The sequence below is a fragment of the Seriola aureovittata genome, chromosome 19 (genome assembly GCF_021018895.1).
Source record: "Seriola aureovittata isolate HTS-2021-v1 ecotype China chromosome 19, ASM2101889v1, whole genome shotgun sequence".
Lineage (NCBI taxonomy): Eukaryota > Metazoa > Chordata > Actinopteri > Carangiformes > Carangidae > Seriola > Seriola aureovittata.
In genome coordinates, this window is record NC_079382.1 from 385,803 (window position 1) to 411,583 (window position 25,781).

Below are 25,781 nucleotides of genomic sequence, written 5' to 3' on the forward strand. Positions count from 1 at the left end.
CTTGTTTCTCCTCATGTTTCTTTTCTTGTGTCTCCTCTTTTGTAATTGTAATTTGCAATACCATATTATATCAGTTACATATTATTTGGCTTTTATTTAGTTTCTCTTTCTTACAGTTCATTAACCTGGCCACTTGTGGCAAATACTAGCCAAGAACTCCTAATTGACATTTCATCCCGTTTTAAGCACATTTAACGGCATATTTTTTTGATCCTGGTTGTTTTAACTATTTCTTTTAAATTGGATTAAGTATTTTAGTCATCACACACCTGGATTTTAACTTAACAGAGAAACTGTTAACTATTAACATGAACAGTGGTTTGTACTTTTTCTACCATTCTTCTTTTAATCTTGAATAAAAATTGGCATTAGGTGTAGTTGAAGTTGACAGCTTCTATCACAGTTTCCGTTTAGCAGGATGGAAACAAAACTCTTACACAATATATGACTGTACAGAAAGAAAAAGTTCAGTGTGATTATTGATTATAGAGTGTGATTCTTTTTGTTGCTTGTCCAACATGTATTGGGTTTGTGATAAATACAAAGAAAAATATCGGGTACTCTCGGTTATATCGTAGGGAGTCTCCAGATGAATGCAAGGTGCTCTTGAAGTTGAAGTAAGACACAATGAAGCTGTAGACTTAACATCTGGCACGATCGCGCAGAGCCAAGGATATAATAATATGCCTTTATCTAGTTAGGGGATATCAGAGTAAAAATCCAAAACAAAGATCCAAAATAAGGGAGTAAAACACCGACCGGTTTCGACCCTACAGGGTCTTCCTCAAGGCGTGGCTGGAGAAGGAAGGCTCCCTTCTCCAACCACCCACACTCACCCAGCATCACCCCAAAGAAAGGCTTCCTTCTCCGCCTGAAGTTAACTCTACAGCTACAATGTATTGGGTTTGTGTACTGGGGACTTTGGGCATCAGTATAAAATCCTGAGATGAGTTGATGAGAGCAGAGTTTTCTGAAAACCAAAATGATTTGCTAAAAGAGGCTAAAATACTTAACAGATCTGACTGGAACACAGTCAGTTCATTCTCCATGTGTTTTATGAGAAAGTCATTTTATCTACTGAATAAAAATAGAGAAATTTTAATTAGGTTGTCACATTCACTATTTTATTCAAACTAAATAACATTATCATCTGAATTCTTTTGTCTTCTTCACTCTAAGAATAAATCAATTAAAGTATGTGTAGTTTGAAACATGCAGTAACTAATTTTGTTTCAGAAACAAGTGAACACAACAAATCACCTATCAGTTGGCAGGTACACCTGGGATCAAGCACCAACAGCTACAGATCAACATGATGATTCATGTGGACAGTTGTCCAGTTTTCAGTGTTCCCTCTGTTTTAGCTCTGTGTTTGGTCCCCACCAGCTCCTGAGAGAAACATCTGACTCATCAAACAAACAATCAATCAATCAATCAATCAATCAATCACTCAATCAATCAAGCAAACTTTATTTTAACTTTTGCTGCTGCTGATTTGACCGCTGGTCTCACACGGGAGGGTGGTCCTCACATCTCAGAAGACACCTAAAAAAATATCAGAACTTAATGAAGTGATATAAAAACAGTCTGACAAGTTGTACCTCCGTAAGGAAGTGTTCCATGATGTGGGCTTGAGGTGCTACAGACCGCAGCCAGACCTTATTGAGAATCTCTGCCATTGAGGCTGTTTGGTGCAAAATGCATTCTGGGAAACTTGGCTGTTCACAGACGTCATGTCTCGATGTATCCTCAATAAAATGGGCGGCTCGAGAACACTTGATCTGTGCTTGGCTTGATGTGGACTTTGACCTGAAACAGTACTGGACTATGACTTATAACAGTTCACAAGAACAAATAAGGACACAGAGTGAGGAATGACCAATAACAACAGGAACTGAGGAAAAGAAATTGCATTGGGGAAACTCTGAAGACTGGAAAACAAAGACACAGATAAAATAATAAAATACTAAAAGAGAGGAGATGTATTGAAGTGAGTATTACAGTTTTTTGCGATTGCTTACACTCTAAAAGTGAATGCTCTGACCAAAGCATCAAAATGTTAACTTTTGAAGCCATGCCTTAAACAAAGGAATCAAAAATACAAACACATTTTGTACTTTACACTTTGTTTTCAATTCTACAGCACACACTTGCAAAAACACACAAAAAAATTTCTTACATTAGACACTTTGTCTAAAACTTAAATCTTACAGTCATTGGTAAAACACTTCTTTTTCAAACTGCACACACCAGAAATTTGCACCACACACATGAACATCTATAACACTTCTGCAGAAATTGAACACCACTCAGTCTGAGCCTTAGTGCTACAGATAGATCTCATGTGAGTTTCTATGAGAACTTTGCAAACATGGAAGCAGTGAAAGTGAGAGGAATAGGATCAGGTGGACAGAGAGGACCTGGCAATAGATGGACACATATTTCAGCTGACATTAGATCCACTTTTGTGGACCTTGGATGTCATAAATCATGGCCTGACACTGAGGGAGGCTGAGCAGAGAGTCCAGCCCAACCTCAGTCACTATAGAGTAGCGTCCATAATAGGGACATTGAGACTGGAGAACAGGTCTTCAATTTTCTAGACTGTTCTTTTCAGTACATCAACACTGCCATATCTTGAATCAACACCACCTTACAATAAGCATCTGTACAGGCTTCCATATGAGAGTAACAGTGTTAGAGTCAAAGACCTTCTCTATGAATATGTGGAAGTATCACTGTACTGTAGCGTACAGTTTTTCTCGATTGCTAAGACACATTTCTTGAAAGCAGCTCTCCTTTTCTCTAAACTGTGAACACAAAACCCAATTTCCAAGCTACATTCACAAAACCTCAGAATCTTCTTGCAAAACCAAACTTTTACCTCAAAACTGAACTATGTTGTCAAATCGTGCCCCGAGTTAATCAGAATTAAAAACACTATTGAGCAGTCACTAAACACTACATAGAAAAATAGAAAACACAATGCTTAGGACATGAAGCTCTCGAAATAAATGTTTATTCTTCACTGTAGGCTAAATGCATGTTGCAAAACAAAAAACCTGTGCATTAGCACTTGTACATAGGAAAAATATAAAAGTACAATAAACAGAAATCTTGGGCATTTACACATAGCACTTGTACAGTACAAAAACAAACAGAAATCTTGTGCATTTAGCACTTTTATACAGTAAGCCTACATATTACTGATCTTTGTCTTCGCTGACCACCTCCATCACCTCCACCACCTCTCACACCAACTCCTCTCAGATTTCTATCCATTGCAGTGCCTCACAAACCAGTGCTCTCTGAACTGGCTTGTTCCCTCACATCATTAGCCACAAGTGTGATCAATTTTGAGTTGTTGTGTTCAACCGGTGACACCTGTGTTTTAATTGTGTTTGACTTTTGCCACCTGTGCTCACCATTATGCAACACAGGTGCATCACAATGAAAATGTGTTGGCAAGTTGTGTCTAAACAGGTGAAAAGTGCTTATGGTTTTGCCAAAGGAGTCACTGATTCAATCAGTGGGTTCAGGCAACTGAGCATTTGGTTCAGACAATAGGGTTTAGTGTTTTAGCAATTGAGAAAAACTGTAATAGAGTGATGGCCGCCGATCCCGTGTGTTGTCAATGTAGCACCCCCATTCTGGGGTCAGTGTCTGTTGCGTCCCAACCCACCCCCAGCCCCCTCCCTGTATGAGAATGTAGACACCTGTGTTTTTTACACCAGAGTTATTTTACACTATATTCACAGTTGAGTGTAAACATGTTCTGTGACAGATCTTTGGACTTTGATGCAGCTACAAACTGTAAATTCTACTGTTTTGTGAAACCCTCTTCTGGTAAAATTAAGTGTTTTACTGACAATGTTATATTTTTGTGTTGTGTGAAGCCTGTATGACAAAATTAAAACGATACACTAAGTTGTAAAGACAGCTGTGTTTTGTGTTAAGTTCATCAGTGTGTTGTTGCTGCTTTGAAAGAGTCATTCAGATGGTGCATTTGTGTATGGTTTTGTTAAAGAAATGCAATTTTGAAAGATGATTGTCAGGTTTTGATTGCAGTGTTTCATTTTGACATAGAAGTGAGATGTTCAGCTTCAAGTGTTCACATCATCAGTTCATACATTGGTATTATAGAACTATTTATTACAGGCACTTTAAACAGGCTTTTAAATATAATTGTATATATAGTCCTGTGTTGGACTGGCACTGTGTACCTCTGTTGTATCCTGGAGGGATCCAACCGACATGAGATCAGTAACAACCAATAAGTCCTCCCATCCATACGAGGATGTCGGTTGTTTGTTCCTACCCTCATTTACAACCCAGAGGAGTGTATCCTAATATAGCACCCCTACTGGCAGCAGGAGCAACCCTCTGATATGATCCATAGGAGTGTCTCCTGAAATAGGGCCCCTATGGGCATGCGTGCTGGACCTTGGTTGTTATGGTTACCATAATAAACACACGACTGTACCGAGGGGGGCGTACCGAATGTTGCAGTAGTTACTATAATGAAAGTAATGGCTTGGTTAGGGCTAGGAAAAAATCATGATTTGGGTTAAAATAAGTACTTCCTCAACATCAGACAATCTTTGTTGTCATGATTACAATAATAACAACGAACGGTCATGGATGATAGTAACAATATAAACTACTGGTTTCCCATAGGAGTCGAACAGTGATCTCCTGTGTCTCTGTCCTGCATTTTGTTGACCCATCCATCCACTCAAACCTCCTCCTAATGTGGACTTTGTCACTTTTTATACTACGTCACCACACTTTTTCGCTCATAACTACTATGACCACTAGATGTCACCTAACAACAAAACATAACTATGGGTCATAATAAGCTGCGGAACAAACAACCTGTCTGCTCATTTTCCACAAAAGGACAGCCTCATAACAACACACAAAATCTGAGCCCTGGATATAATTTTACGTCATATTTGGTCTTAAAGGCAATATAAACATAAACTATATTGCACAGGTTCATAAAGGCTGGTGCAGGTCAGAGTTCATGTTAGGGGTCAAATCAAGGCTAAGAGGAGCTATGGGGAATCTTGAACCTTCTTGAAGCTGCATGTCTGAGCACACTTTCTTCTATGTGACATGGATTCCTCCCTGAATGGCTCCTGCAGACCTGTGACGTGTCATCAAGGAATATGGACAAACCAAACCGTATTTTCAATTGCTTAAGCACCATTTGGAAAGGCCCGGTTTTTCAAAACACTACACACAATTAGCACAACCACACACCCAATTAGCTGAACACTTTGCAAAATGAATCACTCTCGTAAATACTATACACTTATTTATAAAAAAAATGTTTTGTTACCATATGAAACACACACGTTTCATATGACTTAATTCTGTTTGAACGAGTTACACACTGCTGTGCTTAACCTAAAACAGTTTTAGCAATTATACTTCTCAGTGATTAGGGCACTGTAAGTGAAGTACAGAAAGAAAGTGCAAATATACAATAAATTCACCAAACACTACACAAGACCAATGCTGCAGACTGATGAAAATATAATTTATTTCTCTCCATATAGCCAAATCAGTCAACATGTTGTAGCGTAGAAGCTGCCTCTCCTAAAAAGAATAAGGTTGGGCGCCAGACAGGCAAAAGTTAATCTACCTTAAACCTATCAAATGTTTAAATTATTTAAATTAGTTCCCTTTGGAGAGAGAACAAAAATCCAGCTGCTTGCTTACTTCAGTGCTACAAAAAATAACATAACCAAGGTGTTTCATTGTTCTTATATTAAATCGGTCAGCAACCACAAACAATTATCATCATCATCATTTGAAATTAATCATCAATATCGGTCTTCAGAAGTCAGTCAGTCTAATGACCCTAGGAGCTATGTTGTCGGGGGCATTTCGCCCCTGGTAGGGTCTCCCAAGGCAGATTGGTCCCAGGTGAAGGGCCAGACGAAGAACGGTTCAGAAGATCCCAATGAAAAGAAATAACAAGAACCCGAGTACAGGGACACCGGGGCCCCGCCCTGGAGCAAGGGCTGGGGTTGGGGCCCGTGGGCGAGCGCCTGCCGGCCGGGCCCAGCCCAAACCGGCTACATGGGTTCATCTCCCAGTGGGCTCACCACCTGCAGGAAGAGTCAGCGGGATCTGGTGCATTGTGGATTGGGCAGCAGACGAAGGCGGGGGCCTTGGTGGTCTGATCCTCGGTTACAGACACTGGTTTTTGGAACATGGAACGTCAAATCTCTGGCGGGGAAGGAGCGGGAGCTTTTGGAAGAGGCTGAGCGATACCGGCTAGATATAGTTGATCTGACCTCAACACATAGCGTCGGCTCCGGAACCCAAGTCCTTGAGAGCGGCTGGTCTCTCCTCTTTGCTGGAGTTGCTCCGGGTGAGAGGCAGAGGGCCGGGGTGGGCTTTTTGGTGTCCCCCAGGCTCTCTGCCTGTACGTTGGAGTTTACCCCAGTGGACGAAAGGGTTGCGTCCCTGCGCCTTCGGGTCGGGGATCGGGTTCTGACTGTTGTCAGCGCCTATGCACCGAACAGGTGTCTTTTTGGAGTCCTTGGGACAGGTGCTGGAAAGTGCCCCGAAAGGGGACTCCATTGTCCTATTGGGAGACTTCAACGCTCACGTGGGCAATGACAGCGTGACCTGGAGAGGTGTGGTGGGGAGGAACAGCCTGCCTGATCTGAACCCGAGCGGTGTTCAGTTAATGGACTTCTGTGCTAGTCACAGCTTGGCCATAACTAACACCATGTTCAAGCATAAGGACGTCCATAGGTGCACATGGCACCGGGACGCCCTAGGTCGCAGGTCTATGATCGACTTTATAGTCATATCATCAGACCTGCAGCCGCATGTTTTGGACACTCGGGTGAAGAAAGGAGCAGAGTTGTCAACTGACAACCACCTGGTGATGAGTTGGATCAGATGGCGGGGGAAGACGCCGCGCAGACCCAGCAGGCCCAAACGGGTTGTGAGGGTCTGCTGGGAAAGCCTGGCGGAAGAACCCGTCAAGATGATTTTCAATGCACACCGCCGGCAGAGTCAGCCAGCAACTAAAACAATTAATCTCCATCATCTTAAATTAATCATCAATACCGGTTATCAGAAATCAGTTTACAGAAATTAAATAGTTCATTCACAGAAATTAAATTCACTCCGTAATCAGGCTCATAATAATGATAGTCAAAGGCTAGAGGGTGTGTGTGCAAGGGAATGAATGTGAGTGGCCAGGTGTGTGGTTTATGAATGAACACAGCAGTTTAGCTCAGTTCAGGTCGAAAGAGTTCAATTCAGTTCAGTTCAGTTCAGTTCAGTTCATAGGAGTTCTGTGGGGTGTGGGTGTATGAGGATGGGGTGAGAGGGTGTATGGAAGAATGAAGGCAATTGAATGAATGAATGCAATGGAAGTCAGTGGGGGGTTTGAGGATGAGTGTAAGTGTGTGTGGGTATGTGTGGGGCAGGTGAGTTGGGCAGTCAGCGAGAGAAGCCTGGAGAATGAGGGGTGAGCGCGGCCTTTGACCTGGACAGAGAGAGGTGTTTCGCTGAGATCCAAACCGGCCTGACTGTCGCCCGTTCCCCGGAGCTCAATCCCCTTCTCCTTAAACCGATCCTTTTATCATTTCTGTTGTTTTTCTTTTGCCACCTCCAGTTTACTCAGAGTTTTCAGTTCTAGATCCCAGTACTGGTTTCTTTTCCTTCATTTCCTTGTCTCACTTCTCACACTGTTTCTGCTTCAGCCTCCTTTGTTCTCCTTTGTTTGAGCTTCCCCCCTCTCGTAGCTCAGGTGTCTCTAATTTGTAACCTCTCCTCCCTCCTCTTGTGTGTGATGTCACTTCCTACTACCCTGCTACAATGTCAACATGGAGAATCACAACCAAACATGTCCCAGTTTTCATGCTACTACAGTAGTGTGCATAATACTGTAAGCTAAGCAAACATCAGATAAACATAAAATACTGTTTCCAGTACAGGTTGCAAATACATAAAAAAAATTTTAAAAAAAGAATCTGAAAAAAAACTGAAAATACGTTACAGAAAATACTAGACATTATCTCTTCGCCTGGCTGGATCTGGCCAAAGAATTTTATCAACATCGCAGGCGATATCCTCATTAGCAAGACAACGTGGGACGAACCGTCTTGAATGTCGAATCCATCCCTGCACAGCTGCGGAGTCGATTTGGTCACAGGCCTCCTCCATGGCCTGAATGAGGGGTACCTGAGCCTGGGGCCGGAGATCGTAAACCCTCCACCACCATGCAGAGAAAAAATCTTCAATTGGGTTTCAATTGGGGTTGAAACCAGTTCTGGACCAGAGCAGAGCGGTGGAATGACACATTTCCCATATGACAATGTATTGCACCTTGTGCATTTGGTTTACTGCTATTATGATGTTGTGCAATCGGTCCAAAAATGTGAGAATGTGAGGTGTGTTATAAGGGCCCATATTGGCATGACGGAGGAGCGCAAAGGGTGACGTTACCCCCACGTTGCCCTGGGACATTGGCTATAGCCTTGTGGCTAATAATATTTCTGCCTCTCCTTCTTCCTTCTGTGAGGTTAAACCCTGATATCATCTATGTATATGAACTCATGCGGGATTTCCTCAGCATCCATCTGTAAAACTTTCTGAAATACAGTGAAAGACAAGATTGTGTAGTTCAGCATAGATCTATTATACAGTAAATTTACATGTAAAAAGGTTACATGTGTAGTATGCAACATCACAGTGCTAAAGTGAACAATACATCCCTCCACATGCTCATGCCGCAGCTGTTTAACCCTCTCTGAATTCCGTTCAAAAGGCACTCGATAAAGTTGTTTCATTTGAACCTGATGTCTTTTCAGGATGCGTGCCAGCGTTGACAGAGAGACCTGATGGACATTATTGAAAATGGCATGGTCACCGATAATGTTGGCTTGAATTTCTCTGAGCCTGATAGCATTATTCGCCAGAACCATGGTTATGATCTCTCTCTCTCTTATTCTTGCATGAATATGGGCGCCCTTCCTCCTTGTCGTTCTCGACCCTCAATCCTATGTAGAAAGAAATACATGTAACCTACTGTAAAATGTCACAGGAATGGGTTTCAAAAGTGCTGATATGGTGCATACCATAAGCAGCTGATTACTGTAACTATAGACAGATTTTTTTTTTTAACCTATTTTACCTATTTTCTTTTCCTCTACCTCAACCTCGGCCTCTTCCTCCTCCTCTGCCGTGGATTCCCCCTCTCACCTTCACTCTTTTTCTTCTGACTCCTTCCATTTTGGTTGAAGACAGGTGAACTCACGTGCTGCATTTTTATAGTGCATAACCTGATTGGTGTGTCTACAATTAAACAATCATATGTTTGCATACCTGATGGCTGTGTTTAACCAATTCGCTCATATATGTGGTAATTTGACAGTCAGTGTTTTGCTTCTGTGTCTAATGTATACAAGTGTGTTTAGTGTTTCACAAATCACTGTGTGTATTGTTTTGCAAAAAGTGTGAGGCTGACATTGTGCTTATAGTGCTGCAAATCTGGGCCGATGTTTTGCTCCTTGAGTGTAAAGTTTTGATAGTTGTGTAATACTTTTGATTTTAGTGTTTATGCAATTGAAAAAACTGTTACAATCCTCTGGAGCCCATCAACTGATCAGTGAAAACACTGAGCATCTTTTATTCTTAGCAACGTAACTTTATTAATGCATCATGTGGAGACAGGCTGAGAAAATGTGGAGCTTCCACACACCATCATCACACAGCTTATTTTGGATATTGGCATAAACAGATCTTCAGTGATAAAGGTACAAAAACAAATTGGAATAAAATAACCATCTCTAAAACAAGAAGAGTAAACCTGTGCAGAAGTCTTAAATGAAAAGGTAAACAAGTCTGTGAGGAGACAGGTGTGCAGCCTTCCTCTTCTATGTCTGTTGTCTCTGTTGTTGTTGTTGTCTGTCCTGCTATCTGGATCATGTGCTGTTACACCTAATGTATGCATGTGGTTCACAGCATGAAATGTGGCTTATAGCTCAAAGAGGTCACATGCTACTAAAACTCATTGTGTCCTGAAGCACAGCTGATGGACATGAACACACACACACTCCTTCCTGTCCCACTTTCATCAGCTCCCAGTGTTTTATGTATGTGTGTCCTTAATCCTCCGCCACAGTCACAGCAGCATTCCTCATCCTCACTGTTTCCTTTTCCTCTCACATCAGGCTGATTACACATCTGTATAGTGAGCGTCAGTCATCAGGCTGATCACACATGTGCTGATCACACATCACACATAGTGAGCAGTTTTACAGCGTTATTCACTTTCTGGTATCTTCCATCAGACTCTGTTGAACCTCAGCCAACAGGTAACACTGTACTAATGTTCACTGACTTCATCTGGAGCCATCTCAGATGTAAGATTGATGATAATAGCCAATCACAGAAGAATATTAAAACTTAAATGTTGACTTTACAAAATCAAGAGTTTGTGTTTTATGTTTTATGTTATGACTTTGCTAACTTCATTAACTATTAAATTACACATTTCAGAAATGCACATGCCACAGGCTTTATATTTTCTAAGTTGATGAAATAAAAAGTAACAGTGCTTTGACAACAGTGAAATGGTGATGGTCAAATATACACCATTATACACAGATGTTTAAAAGCAGAAGTTTGTTCCACCACTTCCTGTCCCAGCTCTCTGCCCTGCTGTGTTCTCTTACCTGGTTCTAATGTTGTGACACATTTTAAAACAGTGTAAATAAAAATGCACTGCTTTGATTGACTGAGAAGAGTAAATATTTCCATTACAATGGTCTATGGTTCTGAAAGTCTTCAGTTTCTCATTAACAAATCTTTGTGAAACTTCATCAGCTACACTTCAGCTGCAACATGTGTGTTTTGCTGCTTGAGCGCCATCTGCTGGTCAAAAGCTGAACAGCCGATATCCTGGACAAGTGTAGAAACCAAAGCACTGCTCGACACACAGGTCATCTTGTTTTTATTGGGTCAATGAGAGAAGTAGGAGCATTGTCAGCAGGTTAATACATCAGAGACATTTACATCATGCACATGAAAACTGCAGCTAAAGCAATAAACAAAACATACAGGAGATGTTTGGTCAGAATGAATTCCCTCAATCCAAACCAGATTCATCTTCCAGGGACAAATACACCCTCACTGTTTAATGGTCCAATACATGAAGGGGTTTCAACAAAGACAGAGATAGAGACAGAGCTTCACTCCACCTTATCTGACCCTCCTTCACTCAGCTCAAAGACCAGACTCCAACACAAACAGAGATGACACACACAGACCAGACAACACAGCAGCAGACAGAACATGAAGTGACAGATTGATGCTCACATGAACAAAGATGACAACACAGATTTGACAACATGACACTGTACTGTACACTGTTCACTGTATTGGACACACACACACACACACGCATGCACGTACACACACACGCACACACACACATCAGGAACACAGAGTAATGGCAACAAGTGGTAAATTTCAGAGTCAAATCAAACATTTAGTGAAATTAAATCTAATGAAATCCTGCAGAGATACATTAGCAGAACCATTCCCTCAGAGCAGCACCACCTGTCACTAATATCTATGTAAGGCTATCACAGGAAGGTCTGCAGTGACTTCAAAGTAATGAACTTATTACAGAAAACATATGTTAAATAACTTCAACTAGTTTTCCTCATACAGTACAGGCTTCATCTGGTGCAGTCAGACTGAATGCAGCATAGAGAATCCTCAGGTGGCGGCGCAGAGGAGTCTCTAACAGGTCAAGATTAAAATCACTGGGGTTTAAAAGAAGCAGTTTAGTGAAAGTCTGAGACTGAGACTCTTCTCCAGTCATCTTGCCTCCATCAGCCAGGCCCAGACCACCAGATCGTGTTAGTGTCCGTGTTACAGGATTTTTCATCCTCATCCTCCAACAGAATCTACTTTGAATACTTCAGGGCCAGCTGCATGGGAAAATACAAATACACATTCAGATAATAAACATGATCATATGTTATTAATAATTTCTCTTGTAGAAGTGGTGTGTGTTGTATGCAGCTGTGTGTTTATGTCACCTTGTGGGCAGTGTCTGCAAACTGCTGAGCTTTGTGCATCAGCTCCACAGTCTTGTCCTCAGCACGAGTAAGTCTGTCTCCACGCTCCCCCAGAGCCACGTTAACCCTTTGGACTACATTACCCATAGTGCCTGTGACGCACTGCCCAGGCTGTCCTATTCATACACACAAACAAAATTATATACATACAGTGGAGAAAAGAATTATTTGATCCCCTGCTAATTTTGTTAGTTTAGCCCCTTACAAAGACATGAACAGTCCATAATTTTTATGGTAGGTTTATTGTAACAGAGAGAGACAGAATATCAACAAAAATCCAGAAAAAAAACATTAGGTAAAGGTTATAAATTAATTTGTATTTGATCGAGTGAAATAAGTATTTGATCCCTTACCAACCAGCAAGAATTCTGACCCCCACAGACCGATTTTGTGCCCATGAGGCAGTCAAATTAGTCCTGTCCCTTTAGGAAAGTACTCCTAATCTCAACTCGTTATGTGTATAAAAGACACATGTCACAGAATCAATCTCTTCCATTCAAACCTCTCCACCACCATGGGCAAGACCAAAGAGCTGTCAAAGGACGTCAGGGACAAGATTGTGAACCTGCACAAGGCTGGAATGGGCTACAAGAGCATCAGCAAGAAGCTTGATGAGAAAGAGACCACTGTTGGCGCGATAATTCGAAAATGGATTGCCAATAAACACCTGAATGATTCAGAGAAAGATTGGGAGAATGTGATATGGTGAGATGAGACCATATTGATCTCTTTGGCATTAACTCGACTCGCCATGTTTGGAGGTAGAAAAATGCTGAATATGACCCAAAGAACACCATCCCCACTGTCAAACATGGAGGTGGAAACATTCTGCTTTGAGGCTGTTTCTGAGGCTGACCTTAATCCCATAGAAAATCTGTGGAGGGACCTGAAACTTCGAGTTGCTAAGCGACAGCCTCGAAACCTTCAGGATTTGGAGAGAGGAGTGGACCAAAATCCCTCCTGAGATGTGCGCAAACGTGGTGACCAACTACAAGAAACGTCTGACCTCTGTACTTGCCAACAAGGGTTTCTCCACCAAGTACTAAGTCACGTTTTGCTTGATGATCAAATACTTATTTCACTCAATCAAATACAAATTAATTTATAACCTTTATTTAATGTTTTTTTCTGGATTTCTTGTTGATATTCTGTTTCTCTCTCTGTTAAAATAAACCTACTATAAAAATTATGGACTGTTCATGTCTTTGTAAGGGTGTAAACTTATAAAATCAGCAGTGGATCAAATAATTATTTCCTCGACTGTATATACATGTATATATCAGAGGAACATACATGAGCTCTGGGGATCATGAATATTCACTGTGTCACAGTGTCACTCCAGTCATGGGGACCACTAATGCGCAGACTACATGTCAGGACAGTCAGTGTTGACAGGGAGATGGACAGATGGACTGAGGAGACAACTTCAAAGTGTGAACCCTCACAGACCAGTGGGGTTGGTGTGTGAGCACAGCCTGACAGTGACTGACATCACGCCGCAGGATCTCAAGGTGTCACAGCTGTTAGCTGCAGCTTCAGGTATGTTTCAGAGGAGTTTCCAACAGGTGCAGTCTTCAGCTGAAACCAACTGCAAAGACTAGACACACTGTCAGAAAGGAGCACATATCTAACACCTGAGAAGATGAGGATTTTAAAGAAATCCTCCTGATCCTGACCACACCAGAAACTGTTCTTCAGAGACAGGTTTGTCCTGTGCTGCAGTTTGCACATGAAAGGCAGATAAAAGGGATGTCTGTAACTTCTGCATCTAGGGGTCTTTCAGTCTAAACAATAACAAAAATGGCACTGGGTGACATATTGAAGTAGCATGGGATCATGGGAGTTTCACCACCATTAACGTCATCTTCTCCTGGTTTGTATTCCCTCAGTGTCAGTGGTTCAGGAGGTTTTTGCACACAGCTGAATTATCCACAGAGGTGTCCTCCTCTCCATAACAAACAGACCAGGGGATTTAAACCAGTAAAAACACTGAATAAAACAGTTTCACTCTAAAAATCTGTGATTCACTGATGCTCTTCACTGACACAGGACAGGGTGTCTCCAGCAGCTGGGAGCTGAGCTTTCTAACATTTCCTCAGCTTGTTTCTCTGATAACTTCAGATCCAGATGTCCAATGACTACAATCCTTCATCTGGTTCAAATATAGAGTTGAAAACCACCAAGGTGTAAAAAGTGTATTTGGCTTAAAACTAAATGTTGAGCTTCTGTCAGACAAACACACTGACACATGATCATAGAGGATATAATTACATTACCATGATTAAAATCACAGATTTCTCTGGCTTGAGAATTGGAATTGGATGGAATAATTTTGGATAATGTAAGAAAATAACTCAACAACATATAGAACATAGGTCAAGTCAATTTAGACATTTTAGTGTGGAAAAGTTTTAACATTTTTTACAACGTTTTAACAGATTATCTCTAATGTTACAGATTATAACTTTAAATCCATACATGTACTTACTGTTGGTGAGAAACAAATAACTGATGACATGTCCCCAACACAGTTAACAAATTCACAACTATGAGTTCTTTGCAGGAGGTATCACCCTGCCGAAGTGAATGTGAGCAAGGGCCTTCACCTCTGAAGACAATTCCCCTGTGTGTTTGGCTGAAGCATGCTACTGTAGTCTGTTGTCAGATTAATGACAACACGTGGCACAGGTCGATTGAGGTCAAGTAGGAATTGCTGTCGAACTTGGTGCTTGGCCACAGCCTGGCACGTCTCCCACCCATTACACTGCCCCCGTCACCGGGTTCAATGGTGCACCGGGCTCCCTCTCAGTCTCAGGGTCCCCGGCTTCCTAAAGACCAGCTATTGTATCCACCTCCCCGAAATAAACAAAGTGTCCTCTCATCAGACCGCCACACCACAAAGAGGCCTTTCTGCTGCAGCAGAGAGGTGCAGCACAGTGAGGACAATAGACAAAAAGACAGAGGGGAAAATCACCCAGAGACACACAAGCCCAGGATCATGTGAACTGACCAGACATGGTAGTTTGCAGTGAAGGTGAGGAGAAAACCTGGGACAGGAAGTTTACTGATACAATAACCTGAAAAAGGTGTTAGTAAAGTTTGACTTCAGCCCCACCAAGCATCTTCTGTTGTCATGGAGACAATTCAGCTTTACGCTATGTCTCTCTCTCTGATAAACATACATTTAGTCCAGTGTTGCTCTTCTACTTCAACACTTTTCCCAGTTCCTCTCTCTCTGATAAACATCCATTCAGTGCAGTGTTGCTCTCCTGCCTCAACACTTTTCCAAGTTCCCAAACATTGATTTATTAGTATCAGCCTGCCACAGTATCAGCACTGACCTATATATATTGATTTATATGTGGACAAACCCAGTGGAACGTCAGTTTCTCCAGCGCTGGGATGGAAAATGACACAGTCACCATCTCAAATGGAAAAAAAAGTAGGCTCATACAGCCCAATGTAGCAAACCAACGATAAAAATAGCTCAACTGAATAAATAAAAAGAAAATAACATGATAAGAGTTTATTTTTCCGGGGTGACCCAACATCATTCAAACTACAGTTCCCATAACGCATCCAACAGAACCTTTTCATTAAACCCTCCCTGGCTGTTATAACCCACACTGTTCAATCTCCACAACTCCACCTTATCACACAGCCTTTCAGATATAAATAAATAGTCTCCAAGCACAGCTGGAGATCACCCTGATGACATCACTATGACATCACCAGTTATCTTCCCTGACTTGACTAGTAAACGACTATGATCAGTACCTGGTGATCGCCTTTGCTTTGCAACCATCATGTTCTTCATACGATTTAAGAAGGCCTTGCAGCGGTAGATGACCAGATTCATGGTGCAGGCATCTGAAAGAACAAGGACAGCCTGTTACAAGTAGAGTAATTCACATATGAATTAAATACGAGTCCTGAACTTCAGTGATCACTACCTCCAGTGAGTTTGGACTGGCAGTTGATGAACTCTGTCTGTTTGGGAGGAACGTAGCTCTTTCGTCGGGCCTGCAGCGCTCTGGATGTAGAGCCTGATGAAGAGTCACTGGGACCGGCTCCAGTCTCACGGTGAGCACCCTGACTCGCTCTCCCCTGGGGGCTCTGCTTGCCCAGCCTCCCAGCCTTTCCCAGAGTCCCAGCTTTACCCTCCCAGTAGGTCTGGCAGGCATGGAACAGGATCTGGACAAAGATACACTTCTCTGCTGATGAGCTGGCTACCCACTGGTCCACAGCATTATCAAAAACCAGGTCGAACTCTGGGCTGTCCTGGAAGAGCATGGTACAGAGAACAAAGTCTATACTTTATTAGGAACAGCACACTAACACTGGGTAATTCCTCAGTTCTTCGTGTCATGGATTCTCCAGAAACTTTCCTCTGAGACTCTGCTCCATGTTGATATGACTGCTGATCTGTCAGCTGAACATTCATGCTGTCAATCTCCTGGCGGGCAGGAGATTGGCTGGCAGGAGATTGGCAGCACTGAAGTGAAGGCTTCTGAAGTTCACTGAACTCACTGTAAGGTTGATGGAACCAGTTTCAGGCATGAAAGCATTATCCTGCTGAAAGTTGCCATTAGAAGATGGTGAACTGTGGCCATGAAGGGATGAACATGGTCAGCAAAAATACTCAGAGAGACTGTGACATTCAGACCATAATTGATTGGTATTACAGTTTTTCGCGATTACTTCCACACTTTTTGCAATTTGGCTCATTGTATCATAACTCCACACACTAGCCAAATAAGACAAAACACTTGGAGCTGAATATCTCACTTCTATGTCAAATTGAAATGTAATCTAACCCTAAATCCTTTTTCAAAATGGCATTTCTTAGACAAAACCACACACAAATGCACCATCTGAATGAGTCTTTCAAAGCAGCAAACCACTCTGATGACAACTGAAGAAAGCAGTGTCTTCAGTGTGAGGATACTGCTGTCCTCACAACTTTCTTTTTACAGTTTTTCACTATTGCAAAAACACAGTTCCTGAAACTAGGGCCCTGTTTGTCAAAGCTCCACACACACAAACCAAAACCATATACACGAAATACAAAACATCTTACATCTCTTGCAAAAGCAAACACTACATCAAAAACTAAATAAACTCTTCTAAAAACGATACTTTATCTTTCAAACTTTACACACCAACACCAAATATATAGATCTTTCCACCGCCAACTGCACATGACTAAATCTAAAACATTTTTCACATTCCTACTTTCTCAAGTATAAAAACACTATTACTGTATGTTTTTGATATATGATGTATGTTTCTCATTTGTAGCATGCTGTAAATATGAACACAAATGCAATGGGAAAACAAAATCTCTTCATTCTCAATACTGAACTGAAGATGACATTCTGTACAGTAGTACAGCAGTTATCTATCCTGTCTCTGATCTCATCTGTAAGAATTGTCCTATTTCCTCTGACCTGTCCTCTTGCCATTGCCTGTCCTCTGTGTCCTCTTGCTCTTCTTCCTCTTTCTGGTCTGACTCTTTCTCCTCTTGTTCCTTCTCCTCTTCCTATTTCTCCTCTTACTCGACCACCTCTTCCTCTAATTCTTTCTCCAAAATTGTCCTCCATTGTTGGTCACACCAAAGAGCAACCCTGACTCCTATTTATGGTGATCCAGCTATGATTTCTGTGTGATCTGTGATCTGGTTGCATGTGTCTTCTTATGTGATCTAAGCATTCACTTTTAGTGTGTAAGCAATCGGAAAAAACTGTAGGTCCATTCAGGTGGGTACACACTGTGTGATTTTGGGCTGTGCCAGATGGGAGACACATGGAGAGATCTTTGGCCGTGGCTCCTATAGGGTGGACCTACATGGCACTATGAGAGAGATTTGATGATGGCCATTGCCAAGTTGACTGAGAGCCTGAGACAAAATTCTGACAGTGTCAGAAATTTAGGATGACCGTCTCACAAAGTGGCTGTACGTTGTGTATCTTTTCCCTCAGGAATAGGTCCACATTCTCCTGCTCCTTACACAGAAAGTCCATTCTTGCTTCACTTCATTGTTAACTCCTATAGTGACACAGATGGATTATGCTTGCTGATAACATTTATTCTTGTATATTGACTCATGTCTGTGTCATAGCCTATATGGAGGTTTCTGTTCTTGGGGACAGGAAGCAGAACCTGACGTGGTCTTCTGCTGTTCTAGGTTGGACGTGTTGTTCACTCTGAAGCTTCTCTGCTCAGCACAGTTGTAAAGAGTGCTTATCTGACTGACCATAGCTTTTCTGTCAGCTCCAACCAGTCTGTCCATTCTCCTCTGACCTCTCTCATCAACACAGAGCTGCTGCTAACTAGAAGCTTTTGTTGTTGCTGCAGTCTGAGTAAAAACTCTAGAGACTGTTGTGTGTGAAAATCCAGGAGATCAGCAGTTTGAGAAACACTTAAACCAGCAATCATGTCACAGTCAAAGTCACTGATATCACATTTGTCCTCATTCTGATGTTTGATGTGAACATTAACTGAAGCTCTGACTAACTGAAGTCATATATATACAGTATATACACTGCTGCCACATGATTGGCTGCATGAATAAGCAGGTGCACAGGTTTTCCTAATAAAGTGATTGTTGAGTGTTCGTGTCTGTATTATAAATAAATGTATTATTACATATATGATTAGAGACTACTATTGGTAAGAAGAGAATGTGTGAGTGCTGCTCACCTTCCTCTGGTTGATGCCGTTCACCTGTCGGAGCTGCTCAACTGTCCACTGAGACCTCCTGGTGAAGGACGAGGAGCCCCCAAACTGCTTCACCTTTGTAATGAGGAGCTGATGTGGCCTTGTGTTGGTCACTATATAAACAGATCATATACAAAAAATGAGATCTCTATTGAAAGTCTTCAAAAAGACTTTTTGATAGAACACTTGATTTACATAGTAGCTGAGGATGAAAGCTACACACCACTGATCAATTTTAACAAGACTTTTGGTGTGGTGGTGTGACTTTTGTTTAGTCTGAGACTAAGCCTGAGACTAAGTTCAGTAATCAACCCTCTATGGTTGTACAGTTAGATTTGGTGATAGAGGTTCTTCTCTTTGAGAGAGCTCTCAAAGAATCCGAGCTGCGACATATACAGTACATGAGCATTAGAAATGTAACAGGGTGGCTGGGTGCGGAAAGCTACGTGTCAGCAACTGGACTCAACAAAGAGCCAGAGAGGTTTCAGTATGTGAAAGACACAGAATCTTCCCACTGAACTCACTGTATTGAATCATCACTGAATCAGCAGCGGTGGAGCCACAGTGTGATACTTCCTGTTACCCCCAATCTTCTGTTTGGTGTCCTCGAGACCCCAGGCCTTCTTATCGCTGAGAAAATAATTTATTATGTACTTCTCTCTGAGGTCTAACTGACTCCAAATATTAATAGAATGTGATTGATATTAACCGGACTCAACTGTTTCCCAACCCCACAGTCGAGACAGTGAGTCTGGTCCTGAGAAGGTTTCCAACTGTCAAATACATTTTTTCTTGTCACTACCAGGTGCTGTTCATGGGGGACTGTTGGGTAGGGTACGGTCCAGACCTGCTTTATATGAAGAGTGCCCTGAGATAACTTCTGCTATGATTTGGCGCTATATAAATAAAATAAACTGAATTGAACTACATTTTTTACACATTAAGCTGTGTGGTCTTTAGTGCTAGTGGAAGTAAGGCAAGTTTAAACAAAACAGAGGTTAATGATTCTTCCCTTGCTGATCTTGATGAGGTGCTGTGGCAAGACCCAGTGAGGTGGCCAGATGCAGCCTAAATATTTACTTTTCTTTTGTCTTGTAATTTTTTTTGTGTATTTTCTCCTCAAATTTTCATTTTCTGTATGTTGTATTTGATGAAGCTTTATTTTTTCGCTATTAATAGGTGGGTTTTCTGCAGTTTTTTGTGCGGATCTCTGCCTGGAGAGAGTTCCAGAGGTTGGGGGCTGCCACACTCAAAGCTCTGTCACCGAAAGATTGCATGCTGGTGTAGGGGGTGGAGAGTAGATCAGTCTATGAGGACCGTAGGTTCCAGGAGGAGATATAGGGGTGGAGGAGGTCAGACAGGTAATGGTGGCAAGACCATAGATAGATTTGTAGGTGAGGGAGAGGATTTTGTACTGAATAAGGGATTTGAGTGGAAGCCAGTGAAGTTGGATGAGGGTGGGCGTGATGTGCTGCCAGGGCTTGGTGTGGGTAAGAACCCTGGCAACTGAGTTCTGGACAACTGGAGTCTGTCCAGGGTTTTGCTGGGAACTCATAATGTAGGATGTACTGTGCTACAACCATAATGTAGGATGTATTTGATTGATTGATTGATTGATTGATTGATTGATTGATTGATTGATTGATTGATTGATTGATTGATTGATTGATTGATTGATTTGATTTGTTGTTTTGTTTCAACAGTATTTGTGTTAATGCACATATTTAAACTTGAACAATTTCTCTCAGCAGAATTCTCTTCATTCAGAACTATGATGACAATATGTGTTTTGGATTGAGCACAACAGTGTGTAGTTGGTTGAACAAGAATGTGGTAATCTGAATGTAGTGTTTGCCATTTGGTGCAAAAGTTTGATTTTGATCAAGTTTTTTTATTTTTTTTAAGGTTTTTTTGGGGGGGTTTCTATGCCTTTATTAGGGTCACAGTGAGAGAGAGACAGGAAAGTTTGGGGGGAGAGAGAGAGGGGATGACATGCAGCAAAGGGCTGTGGGCAAGGACAGAGTCCCAATGGTACCAGAGCCACAAGGCGCCCCCAGTTCATGTAGTTTTGAATGCAGTGTTTCATTTTAACAGGATATACGAGGTGTTTTGCACTTTGTGTGTTTGGTTTTGTGAACTGTGTTAAGTGTTTTGAAAAAATGAGCCCCGTTTTCAAAATCATGCCTAAGCAATTGTAAAAAGCTGTAAGTGGCTGCTGATCTGCTAACAAACAGTGCTTTATGTATATGTATGGATTAAATAAAAATGTTGAATGTTAAATGGAAAAGTTGAATATTAAATCAATATGAGAGTTCAAAATATTAAATCTAAATGATACATGTCAATCTAAATGTCAAATGTTTAATCTAAATCTAACCCTTCTCATAACTGTAAATGTTGCTGTTAATTTCAGTATGGACCACTTTACAATTGGCACACCATATGTATGGTTTCATTTTATACTGAACTGAAGGTAACAGCTTGAAACACACTGAAAGTACCACTGAGCTGAAGACTTCAACACAGTGATGTGTTCACTTACTGATGCACACACTGAAGTGCATTTGACCAGTGATGCGATTGTTGACTTAAAAACAATGTAGTGAATCTTTGAACTGACATGAAGGAAACAATTTATAAAAAAATAATTCACAAAATAATTCAATACTTCCAACTGCAGTAGTAAGACGGTTCATGAAGCCAATGATGGTCAGCATGAACAAGGCAGCTGGCATCGAACAGATGACATGAGTATGAGAACCTAATATTTAATATGAAAATACTACACATTAATTAACATATATTTAATATTTGTAATATTTGTAAACAGCTGTACTATGTCACTGGGATTTGGTGTGTAGATTTTCTGCAGCTCTTTATCCTCCATGTCCATTGACAGCTCTGCTCCTGCATCCCTGCCACCCTGTATTCTAAACAATGGCTGCTGTGATGCATCGCTCAACAATGCATCTGTTCTGAGCCTCGGTAACTGGGTTTAACCTTCACAGAAACAGGCTTAGTTGGCATGGGTGACACTGAAAAACAACACTAAAAGGTTGGAGTGTGAATGTGACTTCTGGTTAGAGGCCAAAGACTGGCTGGTTAATGTGGTGGTGTGAAACAAGTGAGGCAATTCGCAGGTTCTAACCATTTTGCTCTCCACTGAGAGAAGCAACGGAAGTTTATCCACTTAATGCTTTGGTTGATCTATTCGCTATAATAACCTGAAGAAATCTACCATGTTTTATGATGATCGAACAAATGGTAAATTAGTTATGGACAATATTAGCTAAGACCCGCCCTTCACAAAGATAGATGGCGGCCATGTTTTTTGACTGATCTTGCTCATTTGTAATGGAAATGTGCCTCTCAGTTGCCCAAGGCTATATACCAAATTTGGTATTGATAAAGTAAAAAGTTCATTTAATTTGACTAATTAGCTCAAAATCTATAATGGTAGTCGCTATTATCACAGAGGTTTTTTGTAGAGAATATTGAACTGTAGCTGAGAGGTACATTTGAAGACGATGGGACTCTCGTTGTGGTGAGGGCAGCCTTTCAAATTTTGTAAAATTTTTAGTCTTAATTATACCGCCACCATATGACCAAATGCGATAATATTTTTTGTGAAGCACTGACACATGATTTGGAGTTATGATACAAATTTTCGTGTGTCTGGCTCATTCCAACTCTCTGCAAATTGAATGGTTAAAGGTTTAACATGGCACATATTGATGAATAGGCCCTGCCCACTTTCATCAATCAATATGGCACTTCAGATTTTCATTAATACTCGGCTATCCCTTCGGGGTTAGAACCCTAATTATAGCCACAAGCGGCAATTCACGGGTTCTAACCAGTGTTCACTCAACTGAGAGAAGCAGCCGTATTTTAGCTACTTAATTCTTTGGTAGACCTACCCTTCAGGGTTAGAACCCTAATAAATAAAATATATAAATGAAACCATGGAAAGACAGACTAAGGAGGCAATGATTGGAGGAGATTGTAGGAGATGAGTTAGCTAGAGGCCATAGGCCTAGGTGAACAGGTGGGTTTTCGGCAGTTTTTTGTAAATGTCCAGAGATGAGGCTGTGTGGATCTCTGCCGGGAGAGAGTTCCAGAGGGTGGGGGATGCTACACTCAAAGCTCTGTCACTGAAAGATCGCAGGCTGGTGTAGGGGGTGGAGAGCAGACCAGTCTATGAGGACTGTAGGTTCCAGGATGGGATATAGGGGTGGAGGAGGTCAGACAGGTACTCAGGGGTGAGACCATGGAGGGATTTGTAGGTGAGGGAGAGGATTTTGTACTGTATGTCAGCTTTGACCGGAAGCCGGTGAAGTTGGATGAGGGTGGGGGTAATGTACTGCCAGGGCACAGTGCGGGTGAGAAACCCTGGCAGTTGTTGCATGTCATACCCCTCTCTCTCCCCTTGTTTCCTGTCTGTACATTACAGACTATGAGTGCTTATACAATGGTCCCCAGATAAATAGAGTCTACAGGGTCAGATTTTACCTGACACACAGATGAATGTGGCATAGTCTCCTTTGGCTCCAGTCGGCAGAAAGGACATCCTCTTCCTCTTTCTCCTCCGCACCTCCACTGCCACCAGCAGCCTCTCATCACGAGGGATGAAGACATCTTTGTTGATGGCAGACTGAATGTTCATTGTGGTCCTGAGACCTGCACAGGTGATGGATGGACATGACTGTGCTTGTTGAGACAGTGCACTAATGTCCAGACAGTGTAGATGTGCAAAATCACAACACAGAGAGAGGTCACTGAATAATTTTCTGAGGGTTCAAGCATAACAAGGATCATATATATTCTATAGTATGACAGCATCAGATAGCACTTCATATGATTTTAGGTTTTTATGTTTCATTTGTCTTGATCAGTAAAAACTACTGTCATGAAATTGTAGATTTTCCAAAACTGACAGAAAACGAATGATCAGATATTTGGTAATTTATTGATAAAGTCATTTGTCAAACACAGACACCAGTCATACTCCCCTGTGAGGGTGAGCTGCTGTTCTGTCACTGAACATCAATACAAGGCACACATAGATCCATCTCATGGGTTTTAATCTTAGTATATGTATTTAATACAGTATATAAATTAGTATTAGTATATGTATGTAATATGTAGCCTATGCGATACAATATGTGAATAAGTATTAGTATATGAATGTTACACAGTATATAAATTAGTATATGTATATAATACAGTATATGAATTATTAGTATATGTATATAATACAGTATATGAATTAGTTTATGAATGTAATACAGTATGTGAATTAATATTAATATTAGTATTAATTAATATTAGTATTAACATCCATCTCTTCAGTTTAAGTAGCAACACGACCAGGTCAGAATTTTCCATGAGATGTCCATATTCTACCAAAGTCTGTGTCTGGTACAGCAGGGCCAGCACTATAAACTGACTGACCGACCAACCGATGACCAACCAAATGATTGACTGAGTCACTGACTGAGTGACTGACCGGCTGACTCTTTAGTGACTGTTGTTCAAAAAAGCGCTTAGTGACAATTCCAATGATCAAAGCAGCTGATGTGAACAAGCTTTTAACTTTCTGTGTGAGTGATTATGTTACAGTAAATACAGCTGAAATCACATCTCAGTCTCTGTCTTTAACTGTGTTTGGTGATGTTGTCAGACAAAGTCATGGTTATAAAATAAGGATTTTAGCAGCAGCAGCTTGGAATTGACTGCCGGTTAACATGTAGTCTTAATGGGCCACATTTCAGTCACTGTTTCAAACTTGTTCCGTTGTCAATTATATCAGTCATGTCAATGAGTACAGCTTTATTGTGAATTCAACTGTATTAAAATACTGTATATGTGAGCCAGAAATGAGAAGAGAAGCAAACAGATAAAGAGCTTAAACCAGCTGATACTAAACTGGATGATAATAGACTACAACATGGTCCAGCCATGTACTAGGTCTAGACCTGGTCTTGTTTGGTGTTGGTAGAGTATTTTCAGCTGTTGCTGTTAGGCTTCATAGTTAAACACAAACTATTCAGTACCAGTTCACAAAGCAGCTAATGATGTATAAGTCTTTTCATTTCCAGTATAGGATTCATGCTTCACCTGTAGATGGGTTTGAGGTTAACTTACCTGGTCTTGTCCTCTTCTCCACCCAAAAGCCTGAATCTTGACTCCTGTGGTGGTTTCTATTCCAGAGAGACTGTCTTGTTAGGTCAAACATTAAATTAGTCGCCTGTTAAAATTCTCTCAGTATTTCCAAGGATTGTGTGATGAACTTATATCAGGGCACACCGAGCGGCGAGCCTTGCTGTGAAGGCACAAATTAACCACAGTCCATCCCATTTCAAGAGGCTGACAGACACGTGGTGAGACGCTGGAAGTCAGAGAACAGTCACCAGCTGTCCATGAGACAGCTGGGACACACACACACACAAACACACACACACACACACACACACACACACACACACACACACACACACCAACCCGAGTGGTGATTGTGTGCTGTTCTTCTTTGTTGACCCACATTTCTTATAAATACATCATGACTTCATGAATGAATACAGAAAAAAATGTTATTTAATAATTAAACTTATTATCTGTCTTCAGCTGTCAGTTAAAGGTTGTGTCTTTGGTCTGAATGATGGACAGCAAATAACAAGGCTATGTATGTCCTGACTGACAATGAAAAATGAAAGTGGTAAAACACAATGTTGTGAAGCAAAGACAGTTTGATAAAAAACTTTTTCCAGGAGCACTTGACACTTGTAAATGCTGTTTCTCCTCTTACAGCAATGTGCAGGTCTGAATGATATCTGCAACAGGTTCATTCTAATCTAGTCTGCTGCCTGTGACTTCTGCTGTCAATGATGTTTGATCACTGCAAAGTTTGGATCGATACACATCCACTCACCAGAT

The 25,781-nt window shown here is 41.3% G+C and overlaps 1 protein-coding gene across 3 annotated transcripts; it reads right to left on the reverse strand.

Annotated features, from left to right (window-relative positions):
• Window positions 1-10,973: 10,973 nt before the first annotated feature.
• Window positions 10,974-25,205, reverse strand: stxbp6l (syntaxin binding protein 6 (amisyn), like). Of its 3 annotated transcripts, none has more exons than XM_056363569.1 (7): window positions 24,993-25,205; window positions 23,358-23,525; window positions 18,828-18,958; window positions 16,079-16,319; window positions 15,903-15,995; window positions 12,087-12,241; window positions 10,974-11,975 (listed from the first exon to the last, which is right to left on the reverse strand). In XM_056363569.1, the coding sequence occupies exons 1-7, from the start codon at window positions 25,081-25,083 to the stop codon at window positions 11,952-11,954; spliced, it is 903 nt and encodes a 300-aa protein (XP_056219544.1). In that variant the 5' UTR covers window positions 25,084-25,205; the 3' UTR covers window positions 10,974-11,951. The 3 variants fall into 3 exon arrangements, with proteins under 3 accessions (XP_056219544.1, XP_056219543.1, XP_056219545.1); XM_056363568.1 differs by having other exon boundaries at window positions 16,079-16,406; window positions 24,993-25,201; XM_056363570.1 differs by lacking the exon at window positions 12,087-12,241 and having other exon boundaries at window positions 16,079-16,406; window positions 24,993-25,203.
• Between the last annotated feature and the right edge of the window lie 576 nt (window positions 25,206-25,781).

What these genes read in the sequence shown, in the direction of transcription:
- stxbp6l (XM_056363568.1), bottom strand. Translation starts at nt 25,083, where the DNA reads ATGTTTGACCTAACAAGACAGTCTCTCTGGAATAGAAACCACCACAGG. An exon ending in CACATTCATCTGTGTGTCAG is followed by an intron (nt 18,959 to 23,357) that starts GTAAAATCTGAC and finishes CTGTTTATATAG; the next exon opens with TGACCAACACAAGGCCACAT. An exon ending in CCAGTCCAAACTCACTGGAG is followed by an intron (nt 15,996 to 16,078) that starts GTAGTGATCACT and finishes TTGTTCTTTCAG; the next exon opens with ATGCCTGCACCATGAATCTG.